At 37.0% G+C, this 15,197-nt stretch overlaps 1 protein-coding gene across 1 annotated transcript in view; it reads right to left on the bottom strand.

The window, feature by feature from the left end:
• The window catches only part of CCSER1 (coiled-coil serine rich protein 1), a 1,250,826-nt gene that overhangs the window by 1,071,671 nt on the left and 163,958 nt on the right, over nt 1–15,197 (bottom strand). Inside the window, exon 3 of the mRNA XM_060147099.1 lies at nt 11,687–11,871. Coding sequence (XP_060003082.1) covers nt 11,687–11,871 — 185 coding nt within the window. The remainder of the gene's footprint in view (nt 1–11,686; nt 11,872–15,197) is intronic.

Here is a 15,197-nt window from a genome sequence, read left to right as displayed (position 1 = left end):
GGAAGGATTGAGAATCCCTGGAGTACCTTAAAAGGAGGCTGAAATACAAGTGTATAAAAACTGAAATAGGATAGTAACATAGATGGGGGGGAAAAGGGAGAGAAGCCATGAACTATGAGGGTGAAAGTCAATTGTCTGCATATTTTTCCAGTTCCACTCCAAAGTTTCAGTCCTTGGATTTTCAACTACTTTCCTTATGCAAATGGCTTTTTTTTCACGAGCTCTTATTCTATTGCCATAAATCTAATACATTGTGCTTTTCAGTGCATATTGGCTTTGTCAGATTTCTGATATATTAGAGATTCCTAGCCTTTCCATTTGGAATACATATGTCATTTCACCTACATCTTAAGTTTTCAGATAGAACAGGTTTTAAAAAAAAAGGGGGGTCAAGAACCAAATGCCTAGTAATAACTGTTTAGAGTATGAAAAAGCAGCTTGCAAAGGAGTCTGAAAGGAGAAAAGGAGAAGAACCAAAGGAGAGTTAACCCTGCAAAAGGAGAAGTGATAAGTATATAGAGTCCTCAACAGTGTGAAATGCTGAAGAGAAGTCGAGAAAGATGAAGAATGGAAAAAAAAGAATATGAAAACTGGCAAAGTCACTAATGACTTTAGAAAAGCTCTCCATTGCGGTGGTTTCTGCCTACCAAGGCATATTTTTCAACATCTGGAGATATGTCCAGTTGTCACAACTTGAGGGTTCTACTGGCATTTTATGGGTAGGGGTCAGGGATGCCATTAAACACCCCACAGTGCACAAGACAGCCCTCTCCCACCTCCCAACAAAGAACTATCCAGGACAAAATGTCAATAGTGTCCATGTTGAGAAACTATACATTACAAGAGCTAATAAAACATGAAAGTGAGGACTGTGTGGGCAGTGAGGAAATGCATTTGGCAAGAGAAGGCTATTCTTTTAGAAAAGTTTGCCTTGTGGAAAAGAGGGACAGGGAGGAAAACTTCAGGAGCAAGCAGGATATAGAAAATGTTTAATTTTTGTTTATTTCCTTCAGGCTGGGAAACTTGGCAGTGTTGTAAACTGACAGCGGTGAAGAGATGGAGAAGAAACCAGAGAAGCAAACATAAGAGATGTACTGATGATGACTGTTCTTAAGGAGGTAAGGAGTTGAAATCAGGAAGACAAGTAGAAACAACTGCTTTGAAAGAATGCAGGGACACATATCTCTCTAAGATCAGAGGAAATGGGGGACTGATGGGGAAAAGACCAAGAGTGGGTGGCAAGAACGGGATAGTGGGAGGAGAGTGTTTAAAGCTTACACTTGGTGCCTGAGATAAGCAACTGGCCTGTGATCCATTTTCTCTGAGATAGAGTTACAGGGAGTTTGCTTCCTGGAAAGATCTCCTTGTAAACACAGTAATGACTGACCGAATTAGCAAACAAACAAACCATAAAACTAAATGGTTTTCACTATAGGGGAGTTTAAGTGAGCCTGCTTATGAAAAATAAAGCTGGAACTTAGAGATTTATGGGATATGACTCCCTGAAAAATGTCTGTGTATGCTATCTAACTATTGGAGTATAAAGTAGAGATGTTTCATGAAGTCAAAGGGGAAAACTTCTAGTTATAAGATAAATAAGTTCTGAGGATGTAGTGTACAGCATGGTGACTATAATTAAAAAGAAAAACAATGAGATGTTTCATATTGATTGGATCTTTCTGTGTCAATGAGGTGACTATATACATTTAACAATGCAAACTTTATCCAACAATCTGGGCCAGTGCCCACCACATGCAGAAAGGAGCTGGGAAACGGGACGGTATTCCAGATCTCTCCCTGCTTCACCTGCGCCTCTTGACAACTGATAAAAGCTCTGATTCATGTTGAGTTTCTCTGACAAAAGAAATTCTTTGTGTTTCTCACTGACACATACACTAATCACTGAGTAGTGCTGAAGACAACTGGCCAAGCATTAAAATCATAATTCTGTAAGGAAATTACAAACGCATACAATAAAGAGCCTAAGAGATGGAACCAAAAAAAGGTACTTGGGTTGTTTCCAGTTGAACGTAACAAGCTTAGAACAATAGAAGATCTAAACAAAGGAGGAATTTCAGACCAAACTTTTAACACTAGAGTGAAATGATCACTGAATTAAATTATAAAAGTGATAAAATGACACTACTCTAAATTAGGAATCATCACATAGGAAAGGTGTGAAATGTACATGCATGATGCATGTTAAATCCCACTTCCTTATCCTGAATTGCAAATGTGATGGTTTGTGAGATTATTATAAATGTCTGTCTTGATTGTTAAATTATTTGAAAAATAATATTAATATATTAAAATATTTATATCTTTTCTATAAACTGTAATGTAAAATATTAGACATAATTCTACTACAATAATATACTTCTTGACCTTGGAAGTCAAATTTTATTTGGCTTTTTCAATTTACTAAAATTAATTTAATATGTTGTATTTAAATTTCAAAATAATAGAATAACCCTAGGAAGAATAATTTTTTCTTTATTGTGTAACTAGAATAATTTAAAAACTTCAAATTCCAAAGACTATTCCCTCAGGAAAGATAGTTATTTTACTCAAGGTCAATTCTATGCTACAGACTGTGCAGTGTTCAGCTGGTCAGAGATTTGCCATGGATCCTGAATCAATAAATATTCTTTCTCACACTATGAAAGCTGTGTCAGCTCATGGGGTTACCTAAACAAGGCATAAAATAGTTTGCATCTTACAGAAAATTGAGATGAACTGAACCAATTAAAAATAAAACTGTCATCTTTGCATTCTAATCCCAAGAATAAAAGGTAAACAACCTTAATTTTCCAATTTCTTAATTTCAGAGGGGTATAAAATATCTAACAGGTATCCTAGATATAGTGTGGTTACAGAAAAAATCTTTAATTTTCTTCTACTATTGTCCATCTTAATTATTTCCTTGATAAATAATAATAAATAGAAATAGAATATGTACTGTTCTTAATGAAGCTTTTAATATATTCTAGCATTGCTATCATTACAATGTGATTGCTTATCGCTATGGCCTGAATGCTTGTATTCCCCCAAAATCCACATGTTGAAATTCTAATCCCCAAAGGTGATGGTGTTAGAAGGGGGGGCCTTTGGGAGGTGCTTAGGTCATGAGGGTGGACCCCTCATGAATGGGATTAGTGCCTGCATAAAAAAAGCTCCAGAGAGATCCCTAACCCCTTCCACCAGGTAGGACACAGCGAGAAGATGCTGGCTACAAATCAGGAACCATGCTGCCACCTTGATCTTGGACTTCCCATCCCCCAGAACTGTGAGAAATAAATTTCTGTCATTTATAAGCTATCCAGTCTGTGATATTTTGTTAAAGTAGCCTGAACAAACTAAGACATTTATAGTAAATTTTAATAATGTAATCACAGAAGGAAAAATTAGGTGCTATGGACATTTTCATGCGAACTGTATGAAGAGAAATGGTAATATCTAGGACACTGCACTTATTTACTTACAACTTTTCTTAAAGTCATTTAAGATGAAGTGAGTTAACTCTCTGAATAAGCTATTCATAGCATTGTGCACCAAACATACAAATTGTGATAGCTTCTAAACAAAAATGACTCATCCCAAAAGCTAGAATGAAAAAAAATGAATGGCATATTTTATCCAATTCTTCTTTTTTAAAGGCAATTCTGAATCTATAAGTTGATAAGAAATGGAGTTGGGGTAGATAAAATACACAGGGGATTTTTAAATATCACCTTATAGACATATTTGACTCAGAACTTACATTTTTTTAATGGGTTCTCCAATAATATCACAAACAATTGACTACTCTTGTCTTCTTTGTATGGCCAGTCCATAAGTATTGTACTGATATGATCCTGGAAACCATTCTGTAAGGTCAATTATCCTAAAATGAATGATGCTTCTACTAGAACAATGTCAAAGGTGGTATTGCCTTGATCAAGTACTTGGCATCAAAAACCAGTTTTATCAAACAATGCATCATAGAAACATCTGTACATTTGTATAATAAGTTAAAATGTCAAAAATGTGCATAAGGACACCACACATAATGATTGTTCTAAATGCCTTGATTCATATCTATATCAACATATATCACAACCTAATCAGCAATTTTACCTTTAATTCACCCATATTTATTGTGCACCAGGCACTTTACTAAGTGCTATACGAAATGCTAATATATACAAGAGTTCTTCCATTTAAAAGACTGAATGAAATCTGATAAATGAAGCATATTCAAATAACTAAGGGGTGCGTGCCATACACACGATACAACTTAGAAGAACATTGATAGGAAAACTATCATTAGTAACTAGAAAAATCAATAAAGGCATTATGGTTAGGGTTATTAATCTAAAATTAATATACTACTTATTGACAAATGTAATTGCATGTCTAATGAGTGATACTTGTGATTTTCCTTCTTAAAATACATAAGGATTAAGGAGAATGATTTGTATGCCCCCATTTTCTTAAATATATTAATGACTTCCTTTTCTCATTAAATGTCCTTGTAGCACGCGATGATATTAGCTTTAATTCCATTCACAATGTTACATCAAAAGCTGAGATCATTATTTTAACCCTCAAAAAGCCACTAACATTTTTACGTATTTGAAAGTCTTATTTAAGATTTCAGGATTCAGGGCTTCCCCGGTGGCGCAGTGGTTGAGAGTCCGCCTGTCGATGCAGGGGATATGGGTTCGTGCCCCGGTCCGGGAAGATCCCACATGCCGCGGAGCGGCTGGGCCCGTGACCCATGGCCGCTGAGCCTGTGCGTCTGGAGCCTGTGCTCCGCAACCGGAGCGCCCACAACAGTAAGAGGCCCGCGTACCGCAAAAAAAAAAAAAAAAAAAGATTTCAGGATTCAGAGGAGAAAATTCTTGAATCACATCTTATAATCATCATCTTTCACTTGCTCTTAATTTTGAGCTTGAACAACTTTCATGCCACAAAATGAAAGTGTCAAAGTGCATATACCAAACAAGCCCAGGAGAACTCTTTTGCCTAGTGGATGGTAGAGGTGGGATGTTTTGAAGGTGATTCTTTAAACATTAATTTTGTACTTTCTTCTTTCCTGCCGCAGTGCCTCCCAGAGTTCCTGCTCAGCACTAGCATCGTCCTCAATGTTAGAAATTAGCCAAAAACGCTAGGGAGTTATATGTATAATTAATAGTGTCAATTGAGCATGTGAGATAAAGTATATGTAAATCAGGGATACAGGAGTTCATGTGCCTTTTTTTTTTTTTTTTTTTTTTGCGGTACGCGGGCCTCTCACTGCTGTGGCTTCTCCCGTTGCGGAGCACAGGCTCCAGACGCGCAGGCTCAGCGGCCATGGGTCACGGGCCCAGCCGCTCCACGGCATGTGGGATCCTCCCGGACCGGGGCACAAGCCCGCATCCCCTGCATCGGCAGGCGGACTCTCAACCACTTCGCCACCAGGGAAGGCCCATGTGCCCTTTTCTAATCCATTTTTACTTTTGATATCAATGGTCACAATCCAAATCAAGCATGCCCCACCCATTCTGAATTTTAAGATGGTCAAAATGCTTAAATCTGGTGTATTGATAAGATTAGGTTAATACCTCCCAGTCTGGAACTCTAAAATTCTAAAGGGCTGTCTCTTTCATCTTTGCATCTTCAAAGTAGGTTCTAAATAAATATTTATTGAAAGAAATTGTGAATGAATTGATGAATGGACGAATGAATGAAGAAAACGCTAACACAGGAGAAAACAGTGGGCCCCAGAAGAGAAGTGGATGCATAGTTATGTGCTTGTCCATTTAGCACAGGGCTTAATCAGTCTTAATCAATTATTGTCAATAATATTTAAATTCTAGATTTCAACATATCAAAGAATTAACAACATGAGACGCTGCTGATATGCAAGTAACTGTTTTTTTTTCTCAAATATAAATCTGGTCTGTTCTTCTAGCGAAGAAGTCCTACAGTTCATGTTTTTACTACGTTATTCACAGTTTCTACACAAAGGCAACAGGATGCCAAACCACAAATGAGAGGAATTAAGCTGTCAGAGTAAAAGTGGCCATAAGTAAATTGTCAGAATCGCTCAGCACAGATAGTTCCGGGGAACTCTGTGGATGCATTTGCTGAGTAAGCTAAAGCTAACACAGCTTTCCAAGCCAGCTTTTTAATGTAATAATAACAAGTATTTCCAAATATAGTAATATTCCCAAACCGGGAGTCAAGTAAAGTTAATTTAGATACACATCTCAAGGCCTTTAAGTCAGGAAGAGAGCACATCTCAAAGGAAAAAACTTGTGGTTAAAATGAATCCTTCAATGTCAAAGATGTTTTCCTCTTTCTGAAACACAATGACCAGCTCAGTGTGAGGCATCAAATCAAATGACTTTATGCCCATCAAATGCCTGAAGACAACAGGGAGGGAGGAGGTAAGCAGGAAATCTCAGTTAATTAAAAGAACTGAGATACAATAAACTATTAGGGAATATCATAGTCATTAGTGCCCATGATACATATCTGGGTCTACAACATCCAGACACATGCAAGAGACTATTCTCTGGCCCCTTTTGTGGCAAGTTTGGGCCTGGTGATTAGATTTGCTCAGCGGGAAATGAAGTGAGTCTCTCACAGGTAAAGCATTTATTACTGGGGTACAGTCTCCAGAGATCTTTTACCACAGTGAAAGGCAGTGTTTTGCAACAGCTGCTGCTTCAACAGCCTGGATACAGAAGGAGGAGATACTGAATGGAACTCCAGCACCTTCTGCAATGAACACATAGCCGGAGCGAGAAATAAATCTATATTATAAAGTCATTAAAATTTGGAGGTTGTTTGCTCTTATGTAGCCTGGCTCATCCTTCCTCATACACTCAGGCACTTTCCTTCCTCTAGTGATGCCAGGTGGTATATATTGTTTAACACATACAAATCTATCCTCAATTAATACTTTTTTTAGAGCGGGGTGATCTCATAAATATTTAGAGTTAGACTTCACTGTGTGAAGCTGCTGGAGAAACCAAGACAAATCCTTACATTTAATCACTTATACATCATAATCTGGAGGGAAAGTTCCTGGAAAGAAAGAGCCTACTTCTAGAAAAGTTGTTTTTAAATGTCTGGACCATCCTAAGGAAAGTATCAAGAAAGTTACTCAGAGGAAAATTAAGGGAAGTCTTTATTTAAAGCAGTTTGAAATATATAATAAATTTGAATGCTCATCAAATTGTTACATATATATTGATCTCTTGTAATAAATTTAAGCAAAGTCCAATTTATTCTGAGCCACTGGTGTTCAAAGAGTTAATACATCCTGCCCTTTCCCTTTTATACTGAAATATCCCCAAAGTGTACAAAAACACTAGAATTGTGGTCTATCTCACCTATTAGGGAATATTTTTGGTCATTCACAGGAACCCTCTGCATCTTAATAAACAGAGCCATACACCATTGGTAGAATTAAATCCTCGTGACCTATATGAAATACTCTAGTTCCTTCTAAGTATAAATATCTTCTTTTGTGACAAAGTTCCTTTTTGGATGAGCTATCTCTCAGTAAAGACACTGATACCATTCATCAGCATATCAAGACATATTACCACATTTTAAATCCAGAATAAGTACTACATTTTGTTTATTTTTTGTATCCCTAACAGAGGGTTGTAGTCTAGACTTAGAGCAAGCATAGATTGCCTTAAATGTGTTAACTTCATTATACAGAAATAATGCAAGAAAAATGAAAAATTAATTTTAAATCTATTACATTCCCCCGAAAGCATGTAGGATTTAAAGCTAGATAGTGAGTATCCAAATCTAAATCCTATTTCTGCCACTTACTATCTGTGTTTTCGGGCAAGTTGCTTATCTTCTTAGTGCCTTATTTTACTCTTTTGCAAAACGTGATCAGTAAAAGAATCACTCGGTTCATAATATTGTGAGGACTGAATGTGATAATATATGAGAAGCATTAAGAGTAGTCCCTTGGTTCAAATAAGTATTAAAAATACATGTTACTACTATTGCTCTAAAAGAAAAGAAGAACTGAACCATGGATGCATTCTTAAACACACATATTCACCTGAATTATTTTGGAAGAGGAATATAGAAAATGTGTGCATCTTCTCACACATAAAGCTATCATTTCCTAAACATATGTCACTTGCTTCACATATAGCTAAAATTACCTAAAAATCCTAGCATTTCTTCCTTATATTGCTAAGAGCTAAATAATACATTGTATGCATGTTAAATTAACTCTTACACTATAAATTAATTAAAGATCGAGATATTAGTTGCAAAGTCCTAAGGAAGAAAGTCATAAAGTAATTTCGATACATTTCGTGTGGAAATTCAAGGGTGTCAGTATTTATTTCAACAAGTTTTACCTGTGAATCCAGTGAACATGTACAATAGTTTAACCAAGTTTCCATCTAATCTCCATAGCGTTTCCCCTACCATGGCAATGGTGTAATCATGCCATCTAGTGGACGATCTATATCACTGCAGGTATACTTTTTGAAAATTTATAAAAAACCTCAAATAAATTAACAAAATCACATTTTTATATTTGACATTTAAAATTTTAAATCTTGAAAGTGTATCTGAGGAGAAGGATAATGATTTTGTGATGTTATGATGAGAATTATATAAACGTAGTATGAAAAACACGAGATAAAAAGAATAAGTAAAAGGCCCAACTTTGGGCAAAAGTAATAAACAGGGCACACTTATTAATATAAATACGTCTTTAAAAAGGAATAATAGAAATTTGGTGAAAATAGATGTTTCATAATAATTCATTAGCCATAACTTTTAATGTTGTATCAATTGGAAATCTATTTTAACATGTTCTTGTATTTAGACCAAAAAAATCAATTGCAACAATAATAATATTTTCAATGCAAAGAACAGGAAGAAAGATGAAATATAATATAATGTAATATCTTTCTATATACGCAAATATAAATACACAGATACACAGTCGTTTTTTAGCATAAAAGAAGCAAGAAACCCATTATCGTTTGTTGTTCTGTAGACGATTTGTCCAAGATTAAAATCTGGCCAAGCCTGACCTAATGGCTAGAACCTCTAACTTCAAACACAATGGTTTTGCTATCACTCAGTGTTGCCTCAGTAACTTAAGGCTTCTTCTCATTGCAATTGTCAGAACTAGATGACCTAATATTTTCATTTGAAACCTAATTGTCTAAGATATATAGATATAAGTGATTTAGTTTCGAGCATTTTTCACATATAAGTAGGTAGGTGGATAGATCCTTTTAAAGAAGCAGTGTTAAATACTAGAAATCAAAGACACTGCTGAAATAGGACACATGAGAAAGAGAGCAAATGGAATCCAGAAGGCAAGCCCACCCCAATATTTGTGAGGCCTGAGGCCTCACGGACCTCCCGGGCTGCAGTCCACTCACATCTTTCCCCACCCTGGCTGTATCCTACACTGTGAGGGAGCTAATACAAGTTACCTCTAAGACACCCCAGCTCACAAGTGCAAGCTCAGACCCCACCCTCCTCTACACACCCCATTTCCACCCTCATCTGCAGGCCTCCACAATTTGAACCAGGAATCTGGAATCTCGGTCACCTGGAATGTGTTAAAGCTTTGCATGGGCATATCACCTTGACCCTCAAGGATCCTCACCCTATGTGAAGTGGGAACTGTAGAAAGATAGGAAGAATAGGATCCACTAAAGCAGCAGTCCCCAACCTCTTCGGCACCAGGACCAGTTTCATGGAAGACAATTTCTCCATGCACCGGGGTGCAGGGTGATGGTTCAGGTGGTAACGCAAGCGATGGGGAGCGGCTGTAAATACAGACGAAGCTTCGCTCGCTGGCCCATCACTCACCTCCTGCTGTGCGGCCCAGTTCCTAACAGGCCACAGACCGGTACCGGTCCATGGCCCGGGGGTTGGGGACCCCTGCACTAAGGGCTCTAAGGGTGGTACTGGCATATGTGTGGTTGACAACAGGACATTTTTTAGGTGGCTAAAGATGGAGAAATGGTGTGAAATGATGTTGTCAGAGGTTGTCTTCATGATCAACATTTTTCTTAGACTGTATATCCCAGGGTCTTGCTCTAGGATGGAGAATGTCAAACCTTCCATGCAAGCAAGAAAGACAGGTTTTAAGGGTTGCTATCCTGGTGTGCTTCTATGTGTTGTGACCCATGAGCATCTCAGGTGAAGACTTAACCTCTCTGACTTGTGATATCAACTATGCAAACCAATTTTTCCTTCAAAAGAAAGCCTCTTCAATAAGTGATGCTGGGAAAACGAGACAGCTACATATAAAAGAATAAAATTAAAACATCCTCCAACACCATATACAAAAATAAACTCAAAATGGATTAAAGACCTAAATTTAACACCAGATACTGTAAAGCTCCTAGGGGAAAACACAGGCAGAATGCTCTTTGACATAAATCACAGCAATATTTTTTTGGATCTGTCTCCTAGAACAATGGAAATAAAAGCAAAACTAAACAAATGGGACCTAATTAAACTTAAAAGCTTTTGCACAGCAAAGGAAACCATAAACAAAACAAAAAGACAACCTACGGACTGGGAGAAAATATTTGCATATGATAATATCTACAAGGGATTAATTTCCAAAATATACAAACAGCTCATACAGCTTAATATTAAAAAAAAACCCAATCAAAAAATGGGCAGAAGACCTAAATAGGTATTTCTCCAAAGAAGATATACAGATGGCCAACAGGCCCATGAAAAGATGCTCAATATAACTAATTACTAGAGAAATGCAAATCAAAACCACAATGAGGTATCACCTCACACCAGTCAGAATGGCCAGCATTAAAAAGTCTACAAACAACAAATGCTGGAGAGGGTATGGAGAAAAGGGAACCCTCCTACACTGTTAGTGGGAATGTAAGTCAGTGCAGCCACTATGGGAAACAGTATGGAGGTTCCTCAGAAAACTGAAAACAGAATTACCACACGATCCAGACATCTGACTCCTGGGCATATATCCAGAGAAAACTCTAATTCAAAAAGATACATGCACCCCAATGTTCACAGCAGCACAATTTAAAATAGCCAAGACATGGAAGCAACCTAAATATACATCGACAGATGAGTGAATAAAAAAGATGTATATATATATATATATATACATACACATACATATACACATATACACATGTGTATCTATACACACATACATTACACAAAATGGGATATTACTCAGCCATAAAAAAAGAATGAAATAATGCCATTTGCAGCAAAATGAATGGATCTAGAGATTATCATATTAAGTGAAGCAAGTCAGATAGAGAAAAACAAATATCATATGGTATCACTTATATGTGGAATCTAAATAAATGATACAAATGAACTTATCTACAGGACAGAAATAGACTCACAGACATAGAAAACAAACTTATGGTTACCAAAGGGGATGGGAAGAAGATAAGTTAGGCATTTGGGATTAATGTGTACACACTACTATATCTAAATCAGATAAGCAACAAGGACCTACTGTACAGCACAGGGAACTATATTCAATATCTTGTAATAATCTATAATGGAAAAGAATCTGAGAGAGTATATTTACTGAATCACCTTGCTGCACACCTGAAACTAATGCTTCAATTTGCAAGGAGCATGAACTTGCCAGTAATATATGGGATTATTTTATTATATGCAAGTATATGTATATACTTACCATGCTGTTCATTTTTGAAGATGATGAACCTGCTCTTTGCTTTCTTAGACTATTAACTTCTTCTACATTTCCATCTTTTGGTTTCAAAATCATCCTGCTACTCCCTGCAGTTCCTTCTGATGAGGATCGCAGTCGCCGCTCTATAAATCTTCCTTCACGGTATGGACTGAGGCTACTGGCAAGAACTATTTAAAAAATAAATAAATAAAAATTAATATGAATGCTTAAATGTAGTTTTTATAAATGTTCCACTGAAAGTAAATGCAGAACTCTTAGTGTCATTCAACAAGTCTCAATCACAGAAAACTTTTTGAATTAGTAGTGGTACTTTACTTAACTATGTAATCACCTTGAAGCCTCTAAAACTTTCTAGTCATCCTTGGCTTCCTCATACCTCACATAAATCATACAAGCAAATCCTGTCCTCATTACCTTCAACTGTATACAGAATGGGATCACTTCTCACCACCTCCCGCACTAACTTCTGGCACAAAGTCCATCAGGGCTTGCCTTGGTTACTCCAATACTTCCTAATAGCCTCCTGCCCCTGCCTACTCCCACCTGCCTCTCCCCAACCAATACACAATCTATTTTCTACAAGGTAACCAGAATGATACACTTAAAACATAAGTGAGATTGATCACGATCGCTTCTCTAATCCTAAAGCTGATGTGTTTCCAGCGGGCTACCAGGTTCCACATGATATGACCCTACTCCGGACCCCCACACAGGGGGCTTCCCATTGCTCACCTCTTCATCTCTCTAACCTCATCTTCTACTGCCCACCAGCACCTTGTTCACTCTGCTTATGGCATATTGGACTTCTTGCTGTTTCTACAAGATTGCAGGCATACTCCAGCCCCAGAATCTTTACCCAATACCCTTTGCACTGATATACTCCTCCCAAATAGCTGTATGACTTACTCCCGAATTTTTGTTAATATGTTACTTTGAGTAATACCCCATTCACTGTACATAAAAATGGAAAGTAAAAACAAAGAACTATGAGAAAGAGAAATTAAGAAACTCATCCTTAAGATTCTCTTCCTCTAGAACCACCTCCAGGACAAAAATCTGTCAGTCAGAGAAAGAGAATCAGTAGGAGACCTATATTAAGAAGATTTATTGCAAGAAATTGGCTTATGCATTTGTGAGCCTGGCTAGGCTGCACCTCGAGGCATGCGGGATCTTAGTTTCCTGACCAGGGATCGAACCTGTGCCCCCTGCAGTGGAAGCACAGAGTCCTAACCACTGGACTGCCAGGGAATTCCCAAACACCTTTTCAAAAATTTGTGAAGATCCACCAGAGGGCAGACAGCAGAAGCAAGAAGAACTACAATCCTGCAGCCAGTGGAATGAAAACCACATTCACAGAAAGACAAGATGAAAAGGCTATGTACCATAGGGCTATGTACCAGAAGAAGGAAAAGGATAAAACCAAAAAAAACACAACTACATGAAGTGGAGATAGGCAACCTTCCAGAAAAAGAATTCAGAATAATGAGAGTGAAGATGATCCAGGACCGCAGAAAAAGAATGTACGTAAAGATCGAGAAGATGCAAGAAATGTTTAACAAAGACCTAGAAGAATTAAAGAACAAACAAACAGATGAACAATACAATAACTGAAATGATAAGTGACCTGGAAGACAGAATGGTGAAATTCACTGCTGCGGAACAGAATAAAGAAAAAAGAATAAAAAGAAATTAAGACAGCCTAAGAGACCCCTAGGACAACATTAAACACTACAACATTCGCATTATAGGGGTCCCAGAAGGAGAAGAGAGAGAGAAATGACCAGAGAAAATATTTGAAGAGATTATAGTCGAAAACTTCCCAAACATGGGAAAGGAAATAGCCACCCAAGTCCAGGAAGTGCAGCGAGTCCCATACAGGATAAATCCAGGAGAAACACGCCGAGACACATAGTAATAAAACTGGCAAAAATTAAAGAAAAATTATTGAATGCAGCAAGGAAAAAACAACAAATAATATAAGAGGGAACTCCCATAAGGTTAACAGCTGATTTCTCAGCAGAAACTCTACAAGCAAGAAGGGAGTGGCATGATATACTTAAAGTGATGAAAGGGAAGAAACTACAACCAAGATTACTCTACCCGGCAAGGATCGCATTCAGATTTGATGGAGAAATCAAGAGCTTTACAGACAAGCAAAAGCTAAGAGAATTCAGCACCACCAAACCAGCTCTACAACAAATGCTAAAGGAACTTCTCTGAGTGGGAAACACAAGAGAAGAAAAGGACCTACAAAAACAAACCCAAAACAATTAAGAAAATGGTCATAGGAACATATATATCGATAATTACCTTACATGTAAATGGATTAAATGCTCCCACCAAAAGACACAGGCTTGCTGAATGGATACAAAAACAAGACCCATATATATGCTGTCTACAAGAGACCCACTTCAGACCTAGGGACACATACAGACTGAAAGTGAGAGGATGGAAAAAGATATTCCATGTAAATGGAAATCAAAAGTAAACTGGAGTAGCAATATTCATATCAGATAAAAGAAACTTTAAAATAAAGAATGTTACAAGAGACAAGGAAGGACACTACATAATAATCAAGGGATGAATCCAAGAAGATATAACAATTATAAATATATATGCACCCAACATAGGAGCACCTCAATACATAAGGCAACTGCTAACAGCTATAAAAGAGGAAATCAACAGTAACACAATCACAGTGGGGGACTTTAACACCTCACTTACACCAATCATCCAAAATGAAAATAAATGAAAATAAATAAGGAAACAGAAGTTTTAAATGACACAATAGACCAGATAGATTTAATTGATATTTATAGGACATTCCATCCCAAAACAGCAGATTACACTTTCTTTTCAAGTGCACATGGAACATTCTCCAGGACAGATCACATCTTGGGTCACAAATCAAGCCTCAGTAAATTTAAGACAATTGAAATCATATCAAGCATCTTTTCTGACCACAACACTATGAGATCAGAGATCAAATACAGGGAAAAAAACGTAAAAAACACAAACACATGGAAGCTAAACAATACGTTACTGAGTAACCAAGAGATTACTGAAGAAATCAAAGAGAAAATCAAAAAATACCTAAAGACAAATGACAATGAAAACACAACGATCCAAAACCTATGGGATGCAGCAAAAGCAGTTCTAAGAGGGAAGTTTATAGCTATACAAGCCTACCTCAAAAAACAAGAAAAATCTCAAATAAAAACCTTACCTTACACCTAAAGGAACTAGAGAAAGAAGAACAAACAAAATGCAAAGAGAGCAGAAGGAATGAAATCATAAAGATCAGAGCAGAAATAAATGAAATAGAAACAAAGAAAACAACAGCAAAGTTCAATAAAACTAAAACATGGTTCTTTGAGAAGATAAACAGAATTGATAAACCATTAGCTAGACTCACCAAGAAAAGGAAGGAGAGGACTCAAATCAATAAAATTAGAAATGAGAAAGGAGAAGTTACAATAGAAACCGTAGAAAT

The sequence above is a fragment of the Lagenorhynchus albirostris genome, chromosome 4 (genome assembly GCF_949774975.1).
Source record: "Lagenorhynchus albirostris chromosome 4, mLagAlb1.1, whole genome shotgun sequence".
NCBI lineage: Eukaryota > Metazoa > Chordata > Mammalia > Artiodactyla > Delphinidae > Lagenorhynchus > Lagenorhynchus albirostris.
Note: the sequence above shows the minus strand (reverse complement) of the source record. Positions and strands in the feature narration are given on the sequence as shown.